This window comes from Phlebotomus papatasi, chromosome 1 (genome assembly GCF_024763615.1).
Source record: "Phlebotomus papatasi isolate M1 chromosome 1, Ppap_2.1, whole genome shotgun sequence".
Lineage (NCBI taxonomy): Eukaryota > Metazoa > Arthropoda > Insecta > Diptera > Psychodidae > Phlebotomus > Phlebotomus papatasi.
Genome location: NC_077222.1, coordinates 63,311,546 through 63,333,344, shown reverse-complemented (window position 1 = coordinate 63,333,344; position 21,799 = coordinate 63,311,546). Strand labels below are relative to the sequence as shown.

General features: G+C 32.0%; 1 protein-coding gene across 6 annotated transcripts in view; it reads right to left on the bottom strand.

The window, feature by feature from the left end:
- The window catches only part of LOC129799987 (lysosomal alpha-glucosidase-like), a 32,904-nt gene extending 11,198 nt beyond the window's left edge, over window positions 1-21,706 (bottom strand). The window contains exons 1-5 of one of the 6 annotated variants that reach the window (XM_055844322.1): window positions 21,550-21,706; window positions 13,363-13,585; window positions 4,550-4,746; window positions 2,521-2,778; window positions 2,040-2,322 (exon numbers count right to left, since the gene is read on the bottom strand). In XM_055844322.1, coding sequence (XP_055700297.1) covers window positions 2,040-2,322; window positions 2,521-2,778; window positions 4,550-4,746; window positions 13,363-13,432 — 808 coding nt within the window. In that variant the 5' untranslated portion in view covers window positions 13,433-13,585; window positions 21,550-21,706. The remainder of the gene's footprint in view (window positions 1-2,039; window positions 2,323-2,520; window positions 2,779-4,549; window positions 4,747-13,362; window positions 13,586-21,549) is intronic. The other 5 variants (XM_055844318.1, XM_055844320.1, XM_055844321.1 and 2 more) reach the window with 5 other exon arrangements.
- Window positions 21,707-21,799: the final 93 nt, after the last annotated feature.

Genomic DNA, 21,799 nt, shown 5'->3' with positions numbered 1-21,799 from the left:
TTTGTCTCAATGTTAACAAGATTGCCCGTCAAATAATTTCGTCAGATATCTTTAAGTTTTGTGCAGAAAATATCTACACCTCTGCCGAAAATCTGCCGAGAAATCTGTAGATATTCCTACGAATTTTATTTGGACTTGGGACAAAATTCGTCAGAAATTTTTGCAGATTTTCAAACGAATCCTGGTGCATACTCTGACGAATTTCTGTAGATATTTTGCCGATTTTCTGTAGATGTTTTTCTACATTCCAGACTTTCCAGACAGCTGTGTCAGAAAAGATGGAATATTTTTCACTGAAGTTTGCAAAAATCAATAGAGTGATTCTTGGTGATTTCACAGTGTTTATATAAAATAAAGAATTCTGCAACGCCGTGTTATAAGTAGAGAATAGTGAAGTGAAAACTTTAAACAGAGTGTCGACCTAAATTTCGTGTTTTTGTATCATTTCATGGGCGATTTTTAAGAAATTAGTATTTTTGTCTTCAATCTTTTTACTCATGTAAATTGTTTAATCGGTAATGCTTGTTAAGCAGAGCATACCATTTTCTTTGTAACTTCTACAGTTTCTTGATAAATCAACAATATTTTTGTTGAAACAATGGAGACTATGCAGATTTCTTGTACAGAAATTCTGCCGAGAATCTGCAGATTTTCGGAAGAATTTCTGCCGAAAATCTACAGACTTTCAGGCAGAAATTCTGCCGAAAATCTACAGAATTCCTCTAATTGTACTAGAATATACCGTTACAATTAAAAAAAACCTCCGAGTAAAATCGGCAGGAAGAGCAATGATTTGACGGGTGGCTTTACAAAATGGGACCTTCTAAATACTCTCTAAGGCCTAAGCTTTAATCTGGAATTGTTTGAAATAACCGAAATTTTTCGAAATCGTCACAATCACTAATTTATGCAACAACCTGATTATTGAAGTTTGTGTTATCCGTGTGGTATCACAAAACCATAAGATATCATATTCTATTCTCGCTATGTAAAGTTCGAGCAATAAAAATTGCAGTTTTCCTACAAATTGTTACAATGTGAAGTAAAGCTGAAACCTATCATTTTTGTTTGCAAGTCAGTAAAACTTTGATTTTTTTTTTTTTGAAATTCCAATTGCAGAGATTTGTCTCAGAGGGAGAAGTACAAGGAAAACAATTTTATAAGATCTTCTACCATTTATATCTCTTTCAATATTGCTACCAAGAAAACTTTTTGGGAAAGAATAAACCAAATAACTTTTATATCATTTTTCAATTATTGATATGAGTACACTATTCCTGAGATTCCCGGGATTAAATTTAATGGTATATTCTCGTTGCATGATATTTTATCTCTCACTAGTTCTTCCTTGAGGAAAGATTTCTGTATAATCTGATTACTAATAGATAATTCTATTTTCAGGGAAAAAAACACGTTAAGAATTCGACGTAAAGTCGTTATTTAACCCTTTAAGGACGACTAGGTCGCCGGTAATCCAAATCTGAAATTTTACCTACGGTCTGTGTTTTGCTCTAAAAAGTAAAAAAAAAAATTATTTTTTCTGACCCCCAAATTTTTGACCTTCCCTTCCTTAAAAGGTTAATTTTTTATGAGAAAATGTTATGGTATCGACACAATTTTGTGTCCAAACCAGCTCAAAATTGTTTTTATTATACTTTAATGATTCGATTAATTTAGCTGAAATTGAATTCAATTAATTTAGTAAAGTTTTGTTCTAAAAAAGGACAAAAATGAAAACCAATTTAAATAATTTTTTATCTTGAACTCATGGAAATGCAATTTCACCTGCATTTTTGACCTATTTCCCACGGTTTGTGTTGTTTACAGATGTTTACGGTATATGGATGGAGTGAGAATGAGTAAAAATTATGCTCATCAAATGGTACTTAAAAGCTCTGTAAGTGCCATATATAAAAAAATATATTTTCCTGTATCTTCTCATTCGGAATAAATATTTGTACACAAAAAAAGGTTTATGAATAATTTTGCAAGTGAAATTTGTGTTTTTGCAGCCACATTTGCACATTTTAATAACTTACTGTAAGCCAAAATAACTGGGATGGCACTTGTGGTCTCATTATTTAGGAGAATAGCTTTAAAGCCTGGCTTTAGATGTAAATCACCGAGTCCAAACAGGTTGTCTGATCCCAGAAAAAAACTCCATTCTAGAAAATTTTCAGCTGTAATCAGTGGTCCACGAGAGGTAGTCATCAGCAATGACTGATCCACCCTTCGGCGGAATTCCGCATAAATAACTGGTTGGAAAATACGATAGATGAATTGGGTATCTGCTGTATCATTCCTAATCGTTTCAGCTTCAACCTGGTAATGATTAATTTGGCATTGTATTGCAAATGGGTTGAGGAGATATGTTCCACGAAATAGACGTTAAATATCCAAAAGCACGTACACTGAGTTAATTGAATTGGCATCACTGAAAGGCCATAACTGACGCAAATTGTTCTATTTAAACCGAATGCAATTGGATCTCATAATAATGTAATGGGCAGTTAAACTTACAGGATTGCGATGTATTGCCGGATTCCACACATAAAGTCGTACTCGCGCGTTTGTCTGGGGATTGATAGCAAGTTGCAGACGGGGAAGGGCTGGAACACCAAGTGGAGTCACTTGACGCAGAGGTTGTAATTCCATGGCTAAATTGGGGGTTATGTAAGAGGGATTAAAGTATTGGTGTCTCGATGGCAAAGAATGATAGCACCCATCCTTCTCACTAAAACAGCATCCTCGTTGCAAACAGAAGTCTTGGGTGATGTTCTAGAAATTTGATAATATACAACACTATTAAGAGCTGAATAAAGTTATTTGAAGATAAAAATAAATCGTCTGTAACACTTTTGGATCTTAAATATCAAATTCGATCAGTATATAGGCATATAGGGTAAGTGTGCCAATATTTTTAATTCATATTGATATATCTTGTTCCTTCTTTTTCAGGAGGGTTGTGTGGAACCTTGAAAACTAGTTTATCATCTTTGGTTTCTCTAAATCACTTCCTAAAATATTGAAAAATTAATAAAAATGTGGACATTGCTTTGGGCAGTATTCCGGCCACTTTGAGTGAAATTCCGGCCACCTTGTTTTCTGACCCTTTTGTGACGCAACAGATAGAAAATTTCAAAATGTCAAGCGGAACGAGTTTAATATTTAGTTTAATATGTTTATATGACCCACCCACAAGCTCTGAGATCTTTCGTGTAATTTGTCCTGAAGACCTGAAGAGTAACATCTCAAATTTACGCGCAGATTCCCGTAGCAATTTGCCCTTCCTGAACTCTTCCAAGGCATTTTCCACATCATCTTTTTCATAGAAACTATAGTTTTCTCTATGGACATTGGAGAACTTAGAAATTGAAAAAACACATAAAATGAATAAGAAATTTCGTTGCCGGAATAGACAACACTACCTCACTTGAGAGACGCTCACAAAGTATACACTTTTTTACGCGAAATACAGGATCCAGCTGGGTAATTTTATCTGAAATTTAAAGATTGATTCACTATTAACATAAGCAGAAACAATCTTTAATGAAAACTAATTAATTTTCATGAAAAACACCGAAGGAAAACCTTCTGCACTTCACCGCAAATCAGAAGACTGCTAGAAACACAAGTGATCTGTAACATTTTTAAAAGCAAAATGAATTCATTGACTATTCGAAGATTACATACATAATTTTAATTTTTTTTTTGCTTGGCCGAAATTACACTCAAAGTGGCCGAAATTAGAAGCTGGCCGAAATTTGGCACACTTACCCTAAAAATTTTTTAAAGAAGATCTACCACTTGGAAGTATTTATTTACGTTAGTATTTATGAAAGAAAAAAGAAATTATGAAGTTATCAATGATTTCAGAATTAAGTCCAGTTTTAAGGAGTTACGTTGGTTACGCAAAATCCAAAAAAGTATATTTTCTTTTTTTTTTTCAAACACAACAAAAAATTATTTATTTCATTCTCTTAGGCATACAAAAATACAACATTTCAGCTATATTTTCAATTTAAAAATCTTTAAATTTCAGCCATTAGAACCTGAGTTTTTGAAAGAATTTACTTTGCGGTAGACACGATTATTCATAGCATATTCATCTGAAGTCGAAAAACAAAATATTTCTTGTTTTTTATAAATTTTCTTTAATTTTAACACTTAAGGGTAATCGTTAGATCCATCTTGAAATACTATATGGTCAAGCCATCTTTAACTGATAGAGTTGAAGAAACTCTATCAGACTTTAACAGGAAATTGAAACAGGAAAACATTGAACTTCTCTTGATTCAGTTCAATTTCTTCCGTCTATTTCCAGCCACATTCAATCGGACCAAAAGTCTTTTTTTTTTAATCAGACTTTAATTTTTAGAGTTTGAATTTATGCCAAAGAAATCACTAAGCTAAAATGTTCAACTCTGCGAGAAAAGCTATGAAACTGAGAAAAATGAGCTTTTCTCCAAGCGATATTCAATTTCGACCTGATACTGAAGCGATTTCACCCACGGGAATGATAATAATTCTCAATTCTTTAAAATCTTACCTGAATTCCACACGATACATGCAATCTCTTCAAGTGGCCACATGTTCCCACTTGATTTCGATCGTATTCCAATGGTCCAATTTCCCGCGAGAACACCATCAGGTAGACGACAACGGGGAGTACTGTGGCAGCAAGGAAGAGTAATGAAACCACCCGGAAGGCCTTATTCAGCAAAATTACATGGATTAGAGCTGTCTCTGGAAATGTTATACAAATTTGCAAATAAATTTCCTTTTTCCACTAAGAAAAAAGTAACAATACGCAGGAAAAGGGAATGCTTGAAATTAAATAAGACTTGAAAACTCATTTCTCTAATTGATTTACATTTGAACACATCAGTCCCATCACCCAGTTCATGATTTTATCAACATTTTTAGATATTCCAGTCCAAAATGTTACATCTCCCAATACGCCCATTCATTCAGACCTTTTTGTACAAATTTAATTTATTGTTCCCAATATTCACGCAATTCAAATAAATTTTACCAAAATGGTTTGATTTTGTTCTCAAAATAATATCAGTATTTTGGATGGTTAATGTTTCACGTGTACAAACATTACACAATAGGTTTCCAACAGTTAATTTATAACAGTAGGTTATTGTGATGCACGAGAAAATGGGCCAGACGCCCATGCATCTTTTCATTGATTTGGCTGATAATGACCGTAAAACTCAGTTCAATATACTTCAATACATAATAATTTCATCCATTTTACTATTAAGAACCCTATCGCGAGAGCAGTATTTAATCTCTTGATATTTTAAATATAAAAAAAATCCACCTTCAACCTCCGAGAACTACTAAACTCAACATTATTTTAGCAAATCAGACGATTTATGAAAAATGATACCATAGTGTTTGTCGGTATATCTGTCCATCAGATTGACTATGACTATTCGTTCGGCCGTAACCGGTTCTAAAGGCCAAACGGTTAGAGATAGAGTCTTGCGATCTTCGCTGAACCTTCATAGTCGACCCAGAGACCACTAACATCATCATTTAGCGCCTATCATTTCCTTCCTCCTAAACCATTTACTCGAAAAAGATGCGTTTTCGATTAAACCTAAAAATTCCTAAAATTTCTTTCTTGATCACTTTCTTCTATCTTAATCAAAAGAAAGTCTAAGAGAGCGTATTTCTTAATAGAATGGAGTCATTATAGGTTCATTTACAAGGTCCTGGAAGCTTTAAGAAGTCTAAACTGATTTCAAAAGGAGAACTGATTAAGGAGAAAACATCCTTCCGGGTGAGTTAGTTGTATTTTTCTTTTTAATGACAAGAATAAACACGAGACAAAAATTAATTGACAAAGAACCTTCTGTTTATTCTTGTCCCAGAGCCAGGATGTAAAACCCATAGCGAGAGATTTAAGAGCTTACGAGGGTTAAAAAGACTGTAAAACGCCATATTTTCTCTATTTCACTCAAAGAGGGAGCAGTTATAAACTTCTTTTTTTTTTCAACTTGTCATCGCCCTGGAGCTTAAACGGTAAAGGATATCAACTTCCGCTCTTCGATGACCCCCAATTATTATTAATCGTATCGAGATATTTATTACAAGGTAATCATTTTTTTACAATGCGTTATATCCCGTGTTGGAAGAATCTGCGAAGTCCATTGTAGACCGCCCAGGAGCGCCTTCCCGTAGTATGGTGAATGCTTCTTCCATGCTCCCGGAGTTGTTGGGCGAGGCGGTGCATTTTTATTACGTTATATCACAGTGAAAATGTCTTTTTCTAAACATTCAGATCTTTGCACCGGGCGGGACTCGAACTCACAACAGTGAATCGAGCCAGGGAATCGATCCGCCCAAGAGTCAACGGTCTTGCCTATTGCGCCACTGATTCCCCAATGACCCCCAATAAAAAAAACAGTATCTTAAAACGTTTTTTTCCCCACGCCCCTTCCATCCTCACCAAGTTTTTTTTTACTTTTCTCAAAATTGGCCCAAACTTTTTTAATGATTTTAGGATATGTTTTAGAGGTAATCCAGGCGAATATTTCGTCCAAACATACCTATGACCGGAAAATTCGCCATTTTGATTTATTGAAGGTCTAAGGTCAACTACTTTGGAAAACCCAATTTTCAATCGATTCAGTTAAATTTGGATTTTTTGGAAAGGTATTGAAATTCTGAGCTCGGCTGCATCGGTCTTCATTGGTAATTAAGCGGTTAAGTACCGATTTTTGAATAATTTTGTCAGATTTTTTTTTACTTGATCTTAAGTTTGTTCCCGAACTAGAGGTCAAATGGTAAGAGATATCTATTTCGGGTCTTTGATGACCCCTCTCTCCATAAATGGATATTATCTCAGACGGTCTTTTCCCGTTTTACCATATATACCCCTTCTATCCCCTCCGCAACAATATGTTTTAAAGGTCGTCCAGACGAACATTTCGTCCGAACATACCTATGACCGGAAAATTTGCCATTTTGAATTATTGAAGGTCAAATGCCAATGACTTTGGAGGGCCCATTTTCCAACAGATTTGGTTAAATTATGATTTTTTGAAAAGATCTGGCTGGGCTTTTCTTATCAATTCTTTCTAATTGATCAAAGAATCGTAATTGATTTATTTTTCTCGTTTATCCCGTTTTATTTGAACGTAAGTATTTTATTTCTTACCAAATGTTTTCGATTTTCGAATGAATTTAATCGGTGATAAACCGGTATAGTCTCAAAAAATATGAATACGATAATTCACGGAGATCTCTGTCTCGTGAGTTCGAACTTTCCGCAAAGCTCAGACACTTTGCCCTCTCTTGTTTTTAACATAATAAATTTTTATTTTTATTTAGCGTTTTAATCATATAAAAATGTAACATATAAACTTAAACTATTTTTGAAAGTTAATCCCTTAAGAACAGAACATTGTAACGGCGTTACCACACTTGCACATTAAAATTTTAATGTGATTCACATTAATTGTCGCTTGTGAGCATCCAAATATGTTATTTGTGTCTTTGAGTCACTTAATATTTGGGGTTTTTCAATTTATTGAGAAAGAAGTGGACTTGGCCTTCAAAAATAAGTCTAAATTTACCTAAAGCATAAATATTTTTTACATTAAAAAATTAAAGAGAAGATCGCATTAATTTTTCGCATTAATGCTATAAATCAATTTATATCAAATTTTGCGGACCAAGTCTACCTTTTTAACAACAAATAGATCAAATTTTGAACAAATTACACATTTGGACTCTCACCAGCGACAATTAATGTGAATCATATTAAAATTTTAATGTGCAAGTGTGATAACACAGTAAAGCAGATTTGATCTATAACTCCAGAAAAATTAAAAAAAAGTGTCAAAGAATTGATATTGTGCCGAATTTTCGAACTCATGAGTATTCTGATTTTCTAAATTACAAACAAAACTAATTATATTTAATGTTCCTTTTTGAAAATTGCTCCAGTTTCATTCCCAGATTTGCTCCGCATTGAGGTTTTTCAAGCCTTTTGCAATTGAGATAAATTCTTTTCCTTGTGTCAGGCTAATTATATTTCAAAACATGCTTGATTTTACGTTTATTAACCTTAAACCTATCTTTAGTACTAAGTTTTGTTCAAATAATTATCATCAGTTTGTAAATGAGTCTGAAAATGCAATTCAAAATTCGTTATTGAAACTACTTCATCCGCTCCACCCGCATCACCTTCAATATAAAGAAAATGGTTTTTCTTTAGAGTTCATACAATTAGAAAACTTCACCTTTTATCCGACAAAAGAGCTTTTAGAGCTTTTCATTGGGATACTTATATAACTTTAGCAAATTTGAGTTTAAAATCACTTTAAACTGAAAATTTCAAATTTTGTATAATTAATAATGCTACAGAAGTCAGTACTTACTTGTGTATTAATATCTGTTTCTGCAAAGTATACAATGTCAATGAACTCATGAATAGTCTTTGTCTTTATTGATTAAATGTAAGATAGTTAATTGACTTCAAAGACTAACCGACTTAATTAAACAACTACTAAAATACGTCGGTTTATGTATAGTGTTAATTGTCGCATCAAAAACCACTAATCGGAAACATATCCAGTGAATATACACAAATTTCTCAATCAAGAAAGGTATGAACACTTGAGACGCTCAAGTGCTTATAGTAGCACAAAGTCCCAATTAATTTAGTTTCCCACCTTGAGAGTTTCCCCGAAAATTTAATTACAAACATTCTTCTTGTATTATGGCGAATCTCCTTTTCATAGAAAGTTGAAGAATCCACACATAAGTGATGACTTAATTGCGTTCTTCGTCACTTAGTCACATATACGTTATAAGCCATGTAAACCATGTAAATTTTCAAAAGAACAACAATGATGATCCCAAAGGAATTTTATAATGGAAATTTTGGTGAATTATTCAATAAAGGACTTTAAGTATCTTATGACGCCCTTTGATTGCTATAAAAGGGAAGTACTGGTAATATATCATATGCCACTTCCTTATATAGTAACTTGAGAAAGGAAAAGAGTGGTTTCCTCTTGCAAGATGCAATAAATTTCCTTCTCAGTGGGATGTCGAGACAAAGAAAGTGTAGGAAGCATTACCTAACAAACATGCAATGAATCACAAAAAGATTCGGATGTGACTAGTACTTTAATCAATATAAAAAAATATATAATATATAATATATAATATTTACAGGAAAGTTGAGAATTTCATGGAATTTAACCTCAATTCTACTAAACATTCATTCAGTAAATCTAGAAAAATTCTTGCATTGAATCATATATGTTATTGATGATTTTCACCAATATTTCCACACAGAAAAGTTTTATTTCCTTCATTGCAACATTTGCTAATATAATAAAAAACTTTTCTACCGGAAGAAAAAGTTTTTAGGATGAAAATTTTTCGCATTTCTGTGGAAGATATTTGCGGTATCACCACTAATTATAATCGAAAGATGACTGTACTTTCAAAAGCATTAAAATTTCGAAGTTTTCTGTTATTCTCTTGCTTTTGTTAAATCGGAATAAACTTTATCTAGTCTTTTTTACGCTAAAAAAAGTTACAGCAAACAGAAAGGCAGAAAATCCATGGAGAACGTCAACTCATAACAAACTCACCGACTAAATCTAAGCCAGTAAAAAGGATATTTCAAAAATTACGACCAAACATTTTTTTCAGCTCGTGAACTGGATTTAATGATCAAAAATATTGTGGGACTTTTATATCGATATCAAAGCCCTACGCGAGAAAAGCTTAACGATAAATAACAGCCCTAACAGCCTTTAGAGTGGATTACTCCACCTTATCTAATTTTAGTGAAAACACATCAACACAGAACTTAATCACAGAAAAGTGCATCGTAGAAAAATAAACATAAAGAAGTTTACGCATTAACCAATAGAGGAATTTATTAATTTAAGAAAAAATAGTATTTAAAAAATTGGCACATGGCGTGAAACTCAGAACAGTTCTTTAATTTAAAACTAATTCGGAAGAATAATCTTTAATAATTTATACTACTAAAATTGGTCACAGTAAAAAGAGTGTTAAAGACGACAGAAGCCAAATCTATTTGAGCATTCAAACACGGATTATAACTTGGGGTGACATAATAACTTCTTTTTGATAGTATCAACTGTCGATTCTGAAAAACTTAAATGATACTCCACTTTTTGTAGTGAATATTAATATTTATCAACAACCACATAATGGTACAATAAAAGGTTCCAAAATGTATAAATAACTTTCATTCACTAAATCTCACAGATACAAATTTATCGATTCGATAGCGTCCAACATTTATCATTCTACGATTGCATTCCGGTTTGGTAATACAAAAAATTCCCTTACGTCTGCATACGTGAAGAAGACAAACATCCTCTTAAATCTCTAAATCCGTTTAAATCTTTATTAAATAAAACTCTCCGAACATATTCCAAAAATATTATTAGTTCATAACCAGTTGAGTACCCATCCAGGCTTATGCAGGATACCAAGACCTTTCAAATTAATAAAAGTACTTTCTGTTTGGTTAAGAAATACGTTTGCTAGACAACATTAAAAAGAATATCCCAATGTTATTTTCATAAACCAAACATTCGCCTGATAAATTTTGAGTGCAATTAATTTAAACTTATTCATATAGATTACCTCAAAATTTGATCTAAAACTCAAAGGAAAACCATAAAAAAATTAAGATAAAAATTTCTTGTCGGTTTAACCCTTTAAATACGATTAAGTCACCGGCATACAAAGAAATTATTTCTCTGTACCTATCACAAAGTAAATAGTTGCATGATTCTAGAATATTTTTAGCAAATTCCCGGCTATTTACAATTAATATTTAAGCCAAAACCTTAGGAATTTCCAAATTCTCACATAGAAGATTGAATTTTAATATTTATTGTTTTCAATTTTCTTAAAGAATACCTTTCAGGATTGGAAACAACAAGAATTATACATAATAATATTTTTCATCATCATCGCATAATTTTCAACCGCTTATCCCTAATGAGGTCGCGGAACCATGACATCAAGGTTTAAAACCCACATCTGTCGATCCTCCACCACTTCAGAAAGATGTTCGGGTTTGATGCCAAGGCGATTCAAGGCAAGATCCTAAACTTGATTCAGACACCTTGTCCTAGATCTGACCCGGGGTATTTAGAGCTCTTTTCACAATGACTTGTATAACTTGTCTGGGCAGTCTTTCTTCATGATATTTTTCATTTGAGTAAAAATAATCATTCGTTGGAATTTTTAAGAAGAGTTCTTTAATGGGTTTATTGACCCTTATCTGGTTTGGGTCTCGGTCATAATTTCGAAAACCAAAATCTCAAAAGATCAAATCCTATGATTGAGCCAAAATCCCGAAAAGCCAAAATCTCGAATTGGCCGAAATCCCAGTTGAGTCAAAATCTCAAAAAGCCAAAGGCCCGAACGACAAAATCCCAAAATCCAAAATCCCGAATGCCGAAATTCCAAAAGCTAAAGTCCCGAAAGCCAAAATCCTGAATTGTTAAGAGTCACATAGCTATTTCCACAATTTCACCCGCAATTGTTTGAAGCATAAAGAAATTTTCTGAGTTTTGGGAAATTATTTCACTCGGTATTCTTCGTATAATTTCAGAATTTTGGTATTTCGGAATTTCGGATTTTCGAGATTTTGATTTCTTTCAGAATTTGGTTTCTTCAGGATTTTGGCGCTTTGAAATTTTGTATTTTCGGGATTTTGCCGAGCGGGATCTTGGCTTTCGGAATTTTGGCCTGCACCAATCTCAATCGTTTATAGAAGTTTAAAAAAAACCAAATCCACTTTTGAACTCTTCAAAAGTAAAGGTTAATAATAATAATAATAATAATAATAATAATAATATGTAGGCCTTTTATTTGTAAATTAGGCTTAAGAGCCTCTCTATACAGGCAAGTTTAATCGTTTCATTATTTTCGTTTTCAATTTATTTTTATTGCTGAAATTTCGTCAGTGAAAACCTTCTCGTTCTTAACTCTTTAAGGACGAATGGAACATCGTTGTCCCAAAAATAAAAACTAATTTTTTGGACTATTTAGTGGACAAAATAACTTTCTATAGTCAAAAACATTGTTTTTGTTTTCAGGAGACCGGTGTCCCACTCGTCCTTAAAGGGTTGGTTAAAGGGTTAAAAACGAGTCAGACAAGGGTTTCCAATCCACCCGCTTCAAATGAGACCAATTCTCCCACAATCGGTTAGGAAATAAATTCTCTAGGTCTAGAGTATTTTTAATATTCATCCTTGATAATCCGTTGTTAGGAATAATTGAAGGGCGTTTTCGTATATGAACGAAAAATATTCTAAAACAACCTATAAAGCAAATCCGGAAATAAAAAAGAAATTGCGTAAAGCGTTTTCGAAATATCCCAATAAAAACAGTAGGGGAAAGTACTCTCCCTTCGAACGAACATTCATACCTTCGAATAATGTGAATTTTCTTTAAGTTTTTCTAAGATACTTAGGGGAGACCGGGGTAGAATAAGCCGCGCATGGTATTAGACAGTGAGATGTTATAGTCTGATTAGGAAGGAATATTGAGAAAAACACTACTTGTTCGAAGTAAACACATCTCTTCCTATTCATTGAAATATTTTTCAGCCTGATACAAACATTTTTGGACAAATTATACGCGATGAAAACTTTTATTTGCTGGCTAATTCTACCCCAGTCTCCCCTACATTTCTATTAAATATTAGTTAGCTTATTATCAATAATTGATAATTATGTGACAATCATGTGGAAATCTCTTAGAAAAGGTAATAGAAATTTACATTATTCGAAGGCATGAACGTTCGAAGAAAGAGTACTTTCCCCTATGTCTGAGAAAAATTATAGTTAAGTTAATAGTCCTTTATAGCCGATTTATAGGGAGTCTTAGCTGATTTATAAGGGGTTTCAAGTCTTTATTTTTCACCGATTGGCTTCTAGATCTAGTAACGGCTAGATGCAATTTCAATTATAAACAATATAATTTACAAGAAACTGTCCGATTCGTAAAAATATGTTAAAAAACTAACTTTGCAATGGAAGTGGAAAGTTTGAATTTTGAGAGGTTACAAAATCGAAAGATTATAATAGGGGATAGTGACCCGCCTTTGAATACGCCAGCCTATAAATATTTCATTTTTTCTCTTATTTCCCAAAGAAAAATTTTTATTTTTATTAATCTAACTTAATACAAAATAATTAATAGTATCAAAGTAGTTTGTAGAATAGATTTTTTGGTTTGAGATAGTATAAGAGAAAAATTGAATCGGTATTAATATAGAGAGATTCATTTTGGAATAGACATCATAAACAAAAACCAATTAATAATTACCTCTTTCAGGATGAATGACTTTTATGTTTCGTCGCTGATTTGAATGTTTCTGACGCTTTATCGGCAACATTGTTCAAATTGTTATTTTCATCAAATCACACACATTTGCAATTATAAACACTTCACTCATAACCGTGATAACTGCAAAAGGAAGCACAAGTCATGTTGCCTTATATTAAACTGTGATAAGCTAAAATAAGCTTATGGTAGCTAAGGTAATTTCCTAGAATAAATTACGAGTTTACAATCTTGCAAAAATGAATTTGAATGATCTGAATCGGAAATGAGGATTTTAGAGCCATTATTCATGCACGTACAAAATTGCGATGTTGTGAATGATTATAGAATTTTACAAGACCTTTCATTTCAATACCAATGATCCAATTCTGATATTTAGAACAGGACTTATGGCCTCTACACACTAGAGAAATTTATGTCCATATTGAAGCAAATTCCCTACACTTGTGCAGGAAAAACTCTAAAATATGGACATATTTTTTTTAGTGTGTAGAGGCCATTATGGCTATTTTAAAATTGATTTTTAAATGCACTATAGCTCTGAGTAATTACCGTTGATGCGGTTGACTTTGTCTTCCGTGGGTGACTTTAACCCCCTTCTGCTCGTAAACTTTTCTTTAATTCTAGCACTTAATGATGGTCTTTACCGATCCGATCTACCATGTCCAGTTTTTCAGGACCATTATTTAACATTGGAATTAAAGAAAAAATTACGATTACGAACCGTAGGGAGGGGGGCAAAGTCACCCACGGAGGACAAAGTCACTCGTATCAACGGTACTACAAAGTTTGAGCCAGATGTAAGGTAAAGTACCCTTTATTCGACCGGTTCCTCTATTCGACCGGTAGATTTATTTATTCAATTTAATTATATTTGCTATAATATTTTGTGTATGATCTAACATTACTAGGTCAATTATTCTTTAAATAATACGAATCAGTGACAAATTCATAGAAATTGATGAAATTCACCATCAAATATTCAAAAATTGACCCACCGGTCGAATAGAGGAACCCGGTCGAGTAAGGGTACTTTACCTTAACAGGGTTTGGTGCAACCCTAATTACAGATGCTGAGAATATAAAGAAATTAATTTAAAATATACTTTCTTAGTAGTTTTGTAAGTAAAGAAAAACAACGTTATAACCCACGTATACCACGCATAAATATTTATCAGGAAATGCAGTTTTGGAAATGAACGTTGATTGGGGTAATAGAAAGGCAATTTGAATATTATTGAAAAGTCAACAGAATGTTGAGATAAACTCTACAGAAAATTCTCATAAATCCTTATTAGTGTTCGTTAGATAAATTTCAATTGAGCTAATATTTTCCATGTTAAAAGTTTTAATATCCACTTAATTAATTTATGGATGAACAAATTTCAATATCACAACACAAGCATCAATATTAGATATCAAGAAAGCATTTAAAAACGAAATTGAATATCTCTGAAATCAGACAATTTGATTTTATAATGAACTTTTCTGTTTCAATGGAGAATCTTAAACAAATAATGCATTAAGATAAAGAGAAAATTGAAAATTAAAAAATGTGAGACTCAAATTGCTACAACAATTAACCCTTTAAAGATGATTGGATAATCGGTTTCTCATAGATACTATTTATTTAAAAAAAATTTAAGGGTTTTATTGCAAATAATACCACTGCTATCATACGCATAATATTTGCAATATTAAATTCGATAATGAAAAATCTATTTTTTCTTTAAGGAATATAATGTTTTAGTCATCTCGAAAGGGTTAATGGTGTGCGAAAAATATGCAATGATTAAACTGTCACTTAACTTTGCACTGTGAGTGAGACTGACAACTTTATCTTTTAGGAAATCTCCGGAAAAATAAAATCCTGGAAATGTTGGAGTGCATGAATGCTTGGATAACTCCCAAAACATTATGACAAAAACATTTTAAGTTTTAGTATTTCATTTATTTAAAATGGTTAAATAAAAGAAATTTAAAAAAAAATCTGAGTCAGAACATAAATTTCAATTAGTAAAAAAATAAATAAGCAAAGAAACATTTTCTTTTTATCAATAAATTATGTCATTTATTGTATCATTAGGTGTCAGTGCCCCATTTAATCTCACTCTTGATGCCATGTGATACATAATAGGAGAGATTATAAAAATCCTCACGTAACTCACAAAAAATATTAAACTGATCAAAAATTGTTATTCACAGATAAAGCACGACTTTTTTTTTATCAAAAAATGTATTTTAGAGATGACATATTTATCATCTCTTTTTACTTCTATAATTTGTTTTATTTCATTAGTGCTGTTTTTTTACGGTCAATTAGTTAAAACGGGTTATATTAAGGTTATATTAAGTCTAACCTCAAAATAAAATGCAATAATAAAATTCAATGTGGCATAATTTTATAACCTGTAACTTCTTCAAGAAATTTAGAGCAGTAATTTTCCTACGATAGAAAAAAATGATCTTTTTTATAATATAAATTACGTTATTTTCATAATAGTCAAAACGTAAAATATAAAAAAATATGCTTTTAAAACATTTGCATTTAGGATCACTTCTTAAACTATTTTTAAAGGTTTTGCTTTAAATATGAGGTTATGCTGTATTAAACCTGAAAAATTATTTAGATTACAGGTTAATCTCAAAAAATTTAGGCTTTCACAGCAAGCACCAAATACTAACCGATTTCAATTCGGCTGAGAAAACATGTATGGTCAGTTGAATTCTGCTAACCTTAAAATGACACTCGCAAGGCAGTGCCATTTCCATACATATGGTTAGCAGTTTTTGTTCGAGAACTGCTGACTGGTCAGCGTATATTTACTAATTGACAACAACAAAATGTGCTGATAATGCTGCTTCTTCAGCTAACTCTGTTCGCTGGGATGTTCAGCGCTTAACTTCAAAAGTTCAAGCGTACACAAAAAAAATATTTTGTAAAAATGTTCGTAAATGTTTGTGAATTCCTATGGGGGAGTTACGAAATGCTCGTGAATCATATAACCCACAAACATGTTCGTAAAAGTTTGTACTTTTTCCACAAACATTGTTCGTAACATGATCACTTTACGAGCATTTTTTTTGTACTTTTACAAACATTTGTTCGTAAACACACAAAAAATGTTCGTAAAATTTTTTCATATGTTGGTAAATGTTTGTTTTCCTGTCGAACATTTTACAAACATTTATGAACAAATGAGAAAATTTGACGAACATTTTTTGTGCGTTTACGAACAAATGTTTGTAAAAGTACAAAAAATGTTCGTCAAATGATCATGGTACGAACAATGTTTGTGAAAAAAAACAAACTTTTACGAACTTGTTTGTGGGTTATACGATTCACGAGCATTTCGTAACTCACCCATAAGGAATCACAAACATTTACGAACATTTTTACAAAATATTTTTTTCTGTGTAGAGAAATTTTTAAATTGTCTAACACGAAAAAAGACTGATTTATAAAGTTTCTTAGATTGTAAATTTGTCAAATTCTAACCTCAAAAACATAACAAATCAACAAATTTTGCCTATTTAACACTTTTTAAAACACAAAGTGACATTTTACTCCAACTTTAAGCATAAGTGTAATACACAAAAAAAATGTTTGCAAATGTTTGTGAATCTCTACTGATATCTTACGAAATGCTCGTAAATCGCAAAACGCACTAAAAAGTTCGTAAAAGTTTGTACTTTTTCACAAACATTGTTTGTAACATGATCACTTGACGAGCGCTTTCTGTCCTCTTACAAATATTTGTCCGTACTTTATATAACAAAACTTTACAAACAAATAAGAAAATTTTACGAAGATTTTTCTGTGTGTTTACGAACATATTTTTAAGAGAGCATTTCAGCATTTGTTAGGAATTCACACACATTTGCAAACAATTTTATGAACTATTTTATTCTGCGTAGAAAATTTAATTACCCTTCTTTTTGTTTAAAAACCAGTTGTTGATAACTTTTCAATGATTTAAAAATAGGGGCAAAAAATAAAAAGTTGGTGTAGAATACCAAATTGGCATAAAATGCCACCACTTATTTATATGGAGTTTTCTGAAATGAACATTTGAATGGCCTTTACTAACCACAAAGTGTTTAACATGTACTGGGTTTCGGCACTTGAAAATTGGTTCTAAATATAAATAATCTCAAAAAAATATCTGAAAATGTGAAAATCCTATTTGGAATTTGAATAATTGAAAAACAATTAATGCTTTTTCTTGTTGAGAATATCTGACTCGAAATGTTATGCCAATTTGGACTTCTACTTGATTTGGTGCCTCATGTTTTAAAATATTAAAATTTGTCTGGAGTAAAAGACAATTTCGTAAATTCAATTAATTTACAAAAATTTCTTTTTATGAGATGATTTTTAAGGTTATTTCATGGTTAACCTTGTGCTTAACCTCAAATCCTACGATAATAATGATCAAATTAAAAGTATAGAGACTTGTTCGACTTCTTACTTAATTTTCAGACTTTGTAAAAATTTGAGAGCCAAATTAAGCGTTTTTATATGAGTTCCGCAACAGGAAGAAATTTAAAAATTTCAAACCTCCTAAAAAGCAAGAATTTTTATATTAAGATCAAGTGAAAATAATTTTAAATCATTTTGGCAATTCTGCCATTAAAATAAACAAAATGAAGCAGTATTTTATCATAATGGACTCTTTAAAAAATAAGTAAATCAGATCAGGAATGTATATTTTCTTTTTATCAATTTTGCTTTTTATTCTCTTCTGTGTTCTCTTCTGGAGCTTGAAAGCATCTAAAGAATTTAAAGCTTAGCCGATCAGAGAGCACAATAGGACTAAAATATTTCACATAATTTATGAATATCGATAAAAAATTATCCATATTTAATGCCATTAACAATTTTAATCTCCTTATTTTCTCCATTTGGCTAGAGCGGCTGGAACTACTTGGGAACCTTTCAAAGTTTTCAAAGCATTTCAAAGCTTTTGCTCTAGATTCAGCAAAGGTCTAAAATATTTTATGACGTTAAGTAATTTAATTCTTGATATTCGGTCAGTATCTGAACTTTTAGATATTGAAAGCAGAAATTTTCCTTTATTTTTAAGCACTCTTCCTTTATTACTCTTGCATTGTGTTTTAGAGCTTTATGGCTCTGACCATTGGGATGTGCATCTCGTCCAATTGTCTGTAGAGAAATTTAATCTTGAACTGCTCTTTTCCCACGTCTTGCACCTGAAGAATGTGTGCCGTAAAGCTCTGTAACGTAGTGCAAGATTAATAAAAGAGGAAATAGGTTAAAATCCGTATTCACTGTCCTTAAGTGTTTTTTAATTACATGTGTGTCGGTAATATTAAATGTTCTTGCCCAGCGAGAACAGTTAGATGAAAAATGCAGCGTTTTCAGCAGATTTATGCTGAGTTGATCAGCAAAAATTTGCTGACCAGTCAGCAGTTCTCGAACAAAAAGTGCTAACCAAATATATGGAATTTACAGAATTCAGCTGAAAATACATACAGTGGCGGCCAATAAAATAGAATCACTCCTTAAAACTTGAGTTTTTTTTTAACTTTTGGTAACTTTTATTTGTATATTTAAAAAATTTTAATTTACAAAAATTAAAGTAATTGACTTACGTCGAAATAATACAGTACTGGCCGCAAAAGCTCTGTATTTTTACTCAAAATGCGTCAAGAGTGATGTTCCGCTGGGACAAAAAAAATACAGTAGAACCCCGCTATAGGCCATCGCTCTATAGTCCACAATTTATCGGCAGTTAATTTTAAAACACTGATTTTAAGTTAGGTTATGCTTTTTAGTACGCGACATGCAATTTTGTCATAATTATTTTAATATTTTTGGCAAACTTTATTGAGTAGTTGTGATAATTGTGATTCATAATGAAGAGAACGAGGACAAGTACCACAATCGCAAAGAAAGTGGAAGCCGTCGAGCAAATTCAATACTAAAAGTCGTTGATAATTTTAAAAAATAACATGATAGTGCGACCCAAGTGTCAAATCTGGAACCAAATATGGCCTATGGCGAGGCTCTACTGTAGAATCACCTTCATTTATATGTCATAAACTGAAATTCATTTCGAGTATTTCTAAAATAACAAAATTTTAGTGTAATTTCAGTAATTATTTAATGTCTTGACAATTAATTTTCCAAGTTTGGATAAATGAAAGTATGAGAAATTGGAGAAAATATAGAACTTTCTTGTTAGAGGATCTATTATATTTTTGAGGCTACGAAAGCATAGAATGATCGTAAAAGTGGTAAAAGTGATAGCTGACCAGACCACAGTAAATTACGAAAATCAATCATCTACGTAACCATAAGACTCGAAATTTTGGTTGCTATCGGTCCCACATCCCAATAGTATTAAGAAAACAACAACTTAGCATTTCTTCGCAAAGTAAATAAAGTTGAAAGGATCATCAGATAAGTCCTGGCTAAGTTAGAAATAGATTTCGATCATTTGTATCACATTGAAGGACGAACATGAAAACACAGTGTTTAAAGTTTAAATCCTTGAAACATACAGAAATGATAGTTATTTTTGTACGCCATAGATTCAAAAATTGTGTACGAGAGGAGCCATATACAGCATTTTACTTCGAAAAGAATGTTGAACAAATTCAGTTTTATCATAGGACTCTTTTATGATTACCTTAATTCCAGGCTTAAGCTGGCTATACATTAGACATAATTTATTGAAATATTTCTTTTCAATATCCAATATTGACAAGGATTGCCTCCACATTGCAAAGATTTATTGACATAAATGTTTCAATATTGAAGAAAATTGTCCAGTGTGTAGGCAAATATTGAAATATTTGTTTCAATATGGAACATTTTATTAAATATTTTATTTCATTAATTTGAATGGCTACAAACTAGGCCAAATTATGTCAATAAAAAATTTCAAAGTCACATTGAAATAGAATTTCAAAAAAATTCTAAATATCAAATTGATTTGATATTTCCTTCAATATTTTTTAATGGTCAAGAATCTTTTTCCTTCAGAGCATCACAAATCTGCCGCATTTTCCTTGTTCATGAATGAAAACACATCCAAGATCAAAATCCAAGTCAAGACACATCTCTCCTGCTTGATCCAGCAAATCCCAGATTCTTGGAATTTGGTTATATATTTTGTTCAATCTTCCCAAGAACCCAACTTGGTCAGCACTAATCACCTGTTTCCTCCAGAAAATCTCAGAACTTCTGGGATTTTCTTGAATATTATGCCCAAAACATTTCAGATACTTTCTGTGGTCAAAGGATTCCTGGAGCTTCCTCCAAGAAATCCCAGATCTTCTGGGATTTTCTTGTATATTATGTCAAAAACATTTCAGATACTTTCTGTGGTCAGAGGATTCCTGGAACAAGAAAATACCAGAAGATCTGGGATTACCTGGAGGAAGCTGGAGAAATCTTCTGACTAACTTGGGTATTTTTGAGTGTTCTTGACAAAATACGGAAGAAAATCCCAGAAGATCTGTGAATCCCTGACTAGACTGTTGTTTTTAATATTGAAGTTTTAATATTAAAGTCAATTTGTTCAGTGTGTAGGCAATTATTGAAATATTGGTTTCAATATTCGCTTCAATATTGAAGTTTCTTTTCAATGTCACTTTGAAATGCTATTATTTTAATAATTTGTCTAATGTGTAGACAGCTTTAGTCATTCTGGAAATTTCAAACTTCTTTTATTAAGGTAATTAACCGCGTTATCATGTTCGTCCTTCAAAGTAACCCTGTTGATAAAACAGGGTATTTTTTCGACGTAAGGCAATTACTTTAACATTCCTAAATTATATTTTTTTAAACATACTAGAAAAAAAGTCACCAAAATAAAAGATACTCAAGTTTTAAGGAGTGATTCTATTTTATTGGCCGCCACTGTATGTTTTCAGGGGGGAGTCTGTGAAAGTAAAAGTCGTTATCTCTAACCGTTTGGCCTCTAGAGCTGTTGACAGCCAAACGAACAGACGTCCAAATAATGATGATAATTTGGGGGTGACATAATCGAAGAGTTATATTGCTCTCTGTGGAATTCGAGCAGCACAAATAACGTGGAATTTCTACGAAAATTATGAAATGTCGTATTATTCATATTTTACTCATATAAATTGGAAAAGGGAAATGTGAAAGGTCACTAATTTAGATGAAAGCGCTACCGAAATGATTAATTTTAGCATTAATTTCTTTTGTTTGTTGATTTAGCTCTCACAATCACTGTAAATCACTTCAAAAGCCGAAGATTAACAAACAATTATTGCTCACTATGGGGTTTTATGAAAGACATCAATTAGGTTTCAGGGCATGAAGTGCACTGAATCGTTCTGGGTTGAATTTAGCAGGAAATAATTGAAGTGACTCTCTGATAAAGCTCGATTGAGAGATAAGATAGGAAGTATTGTTTCTCGT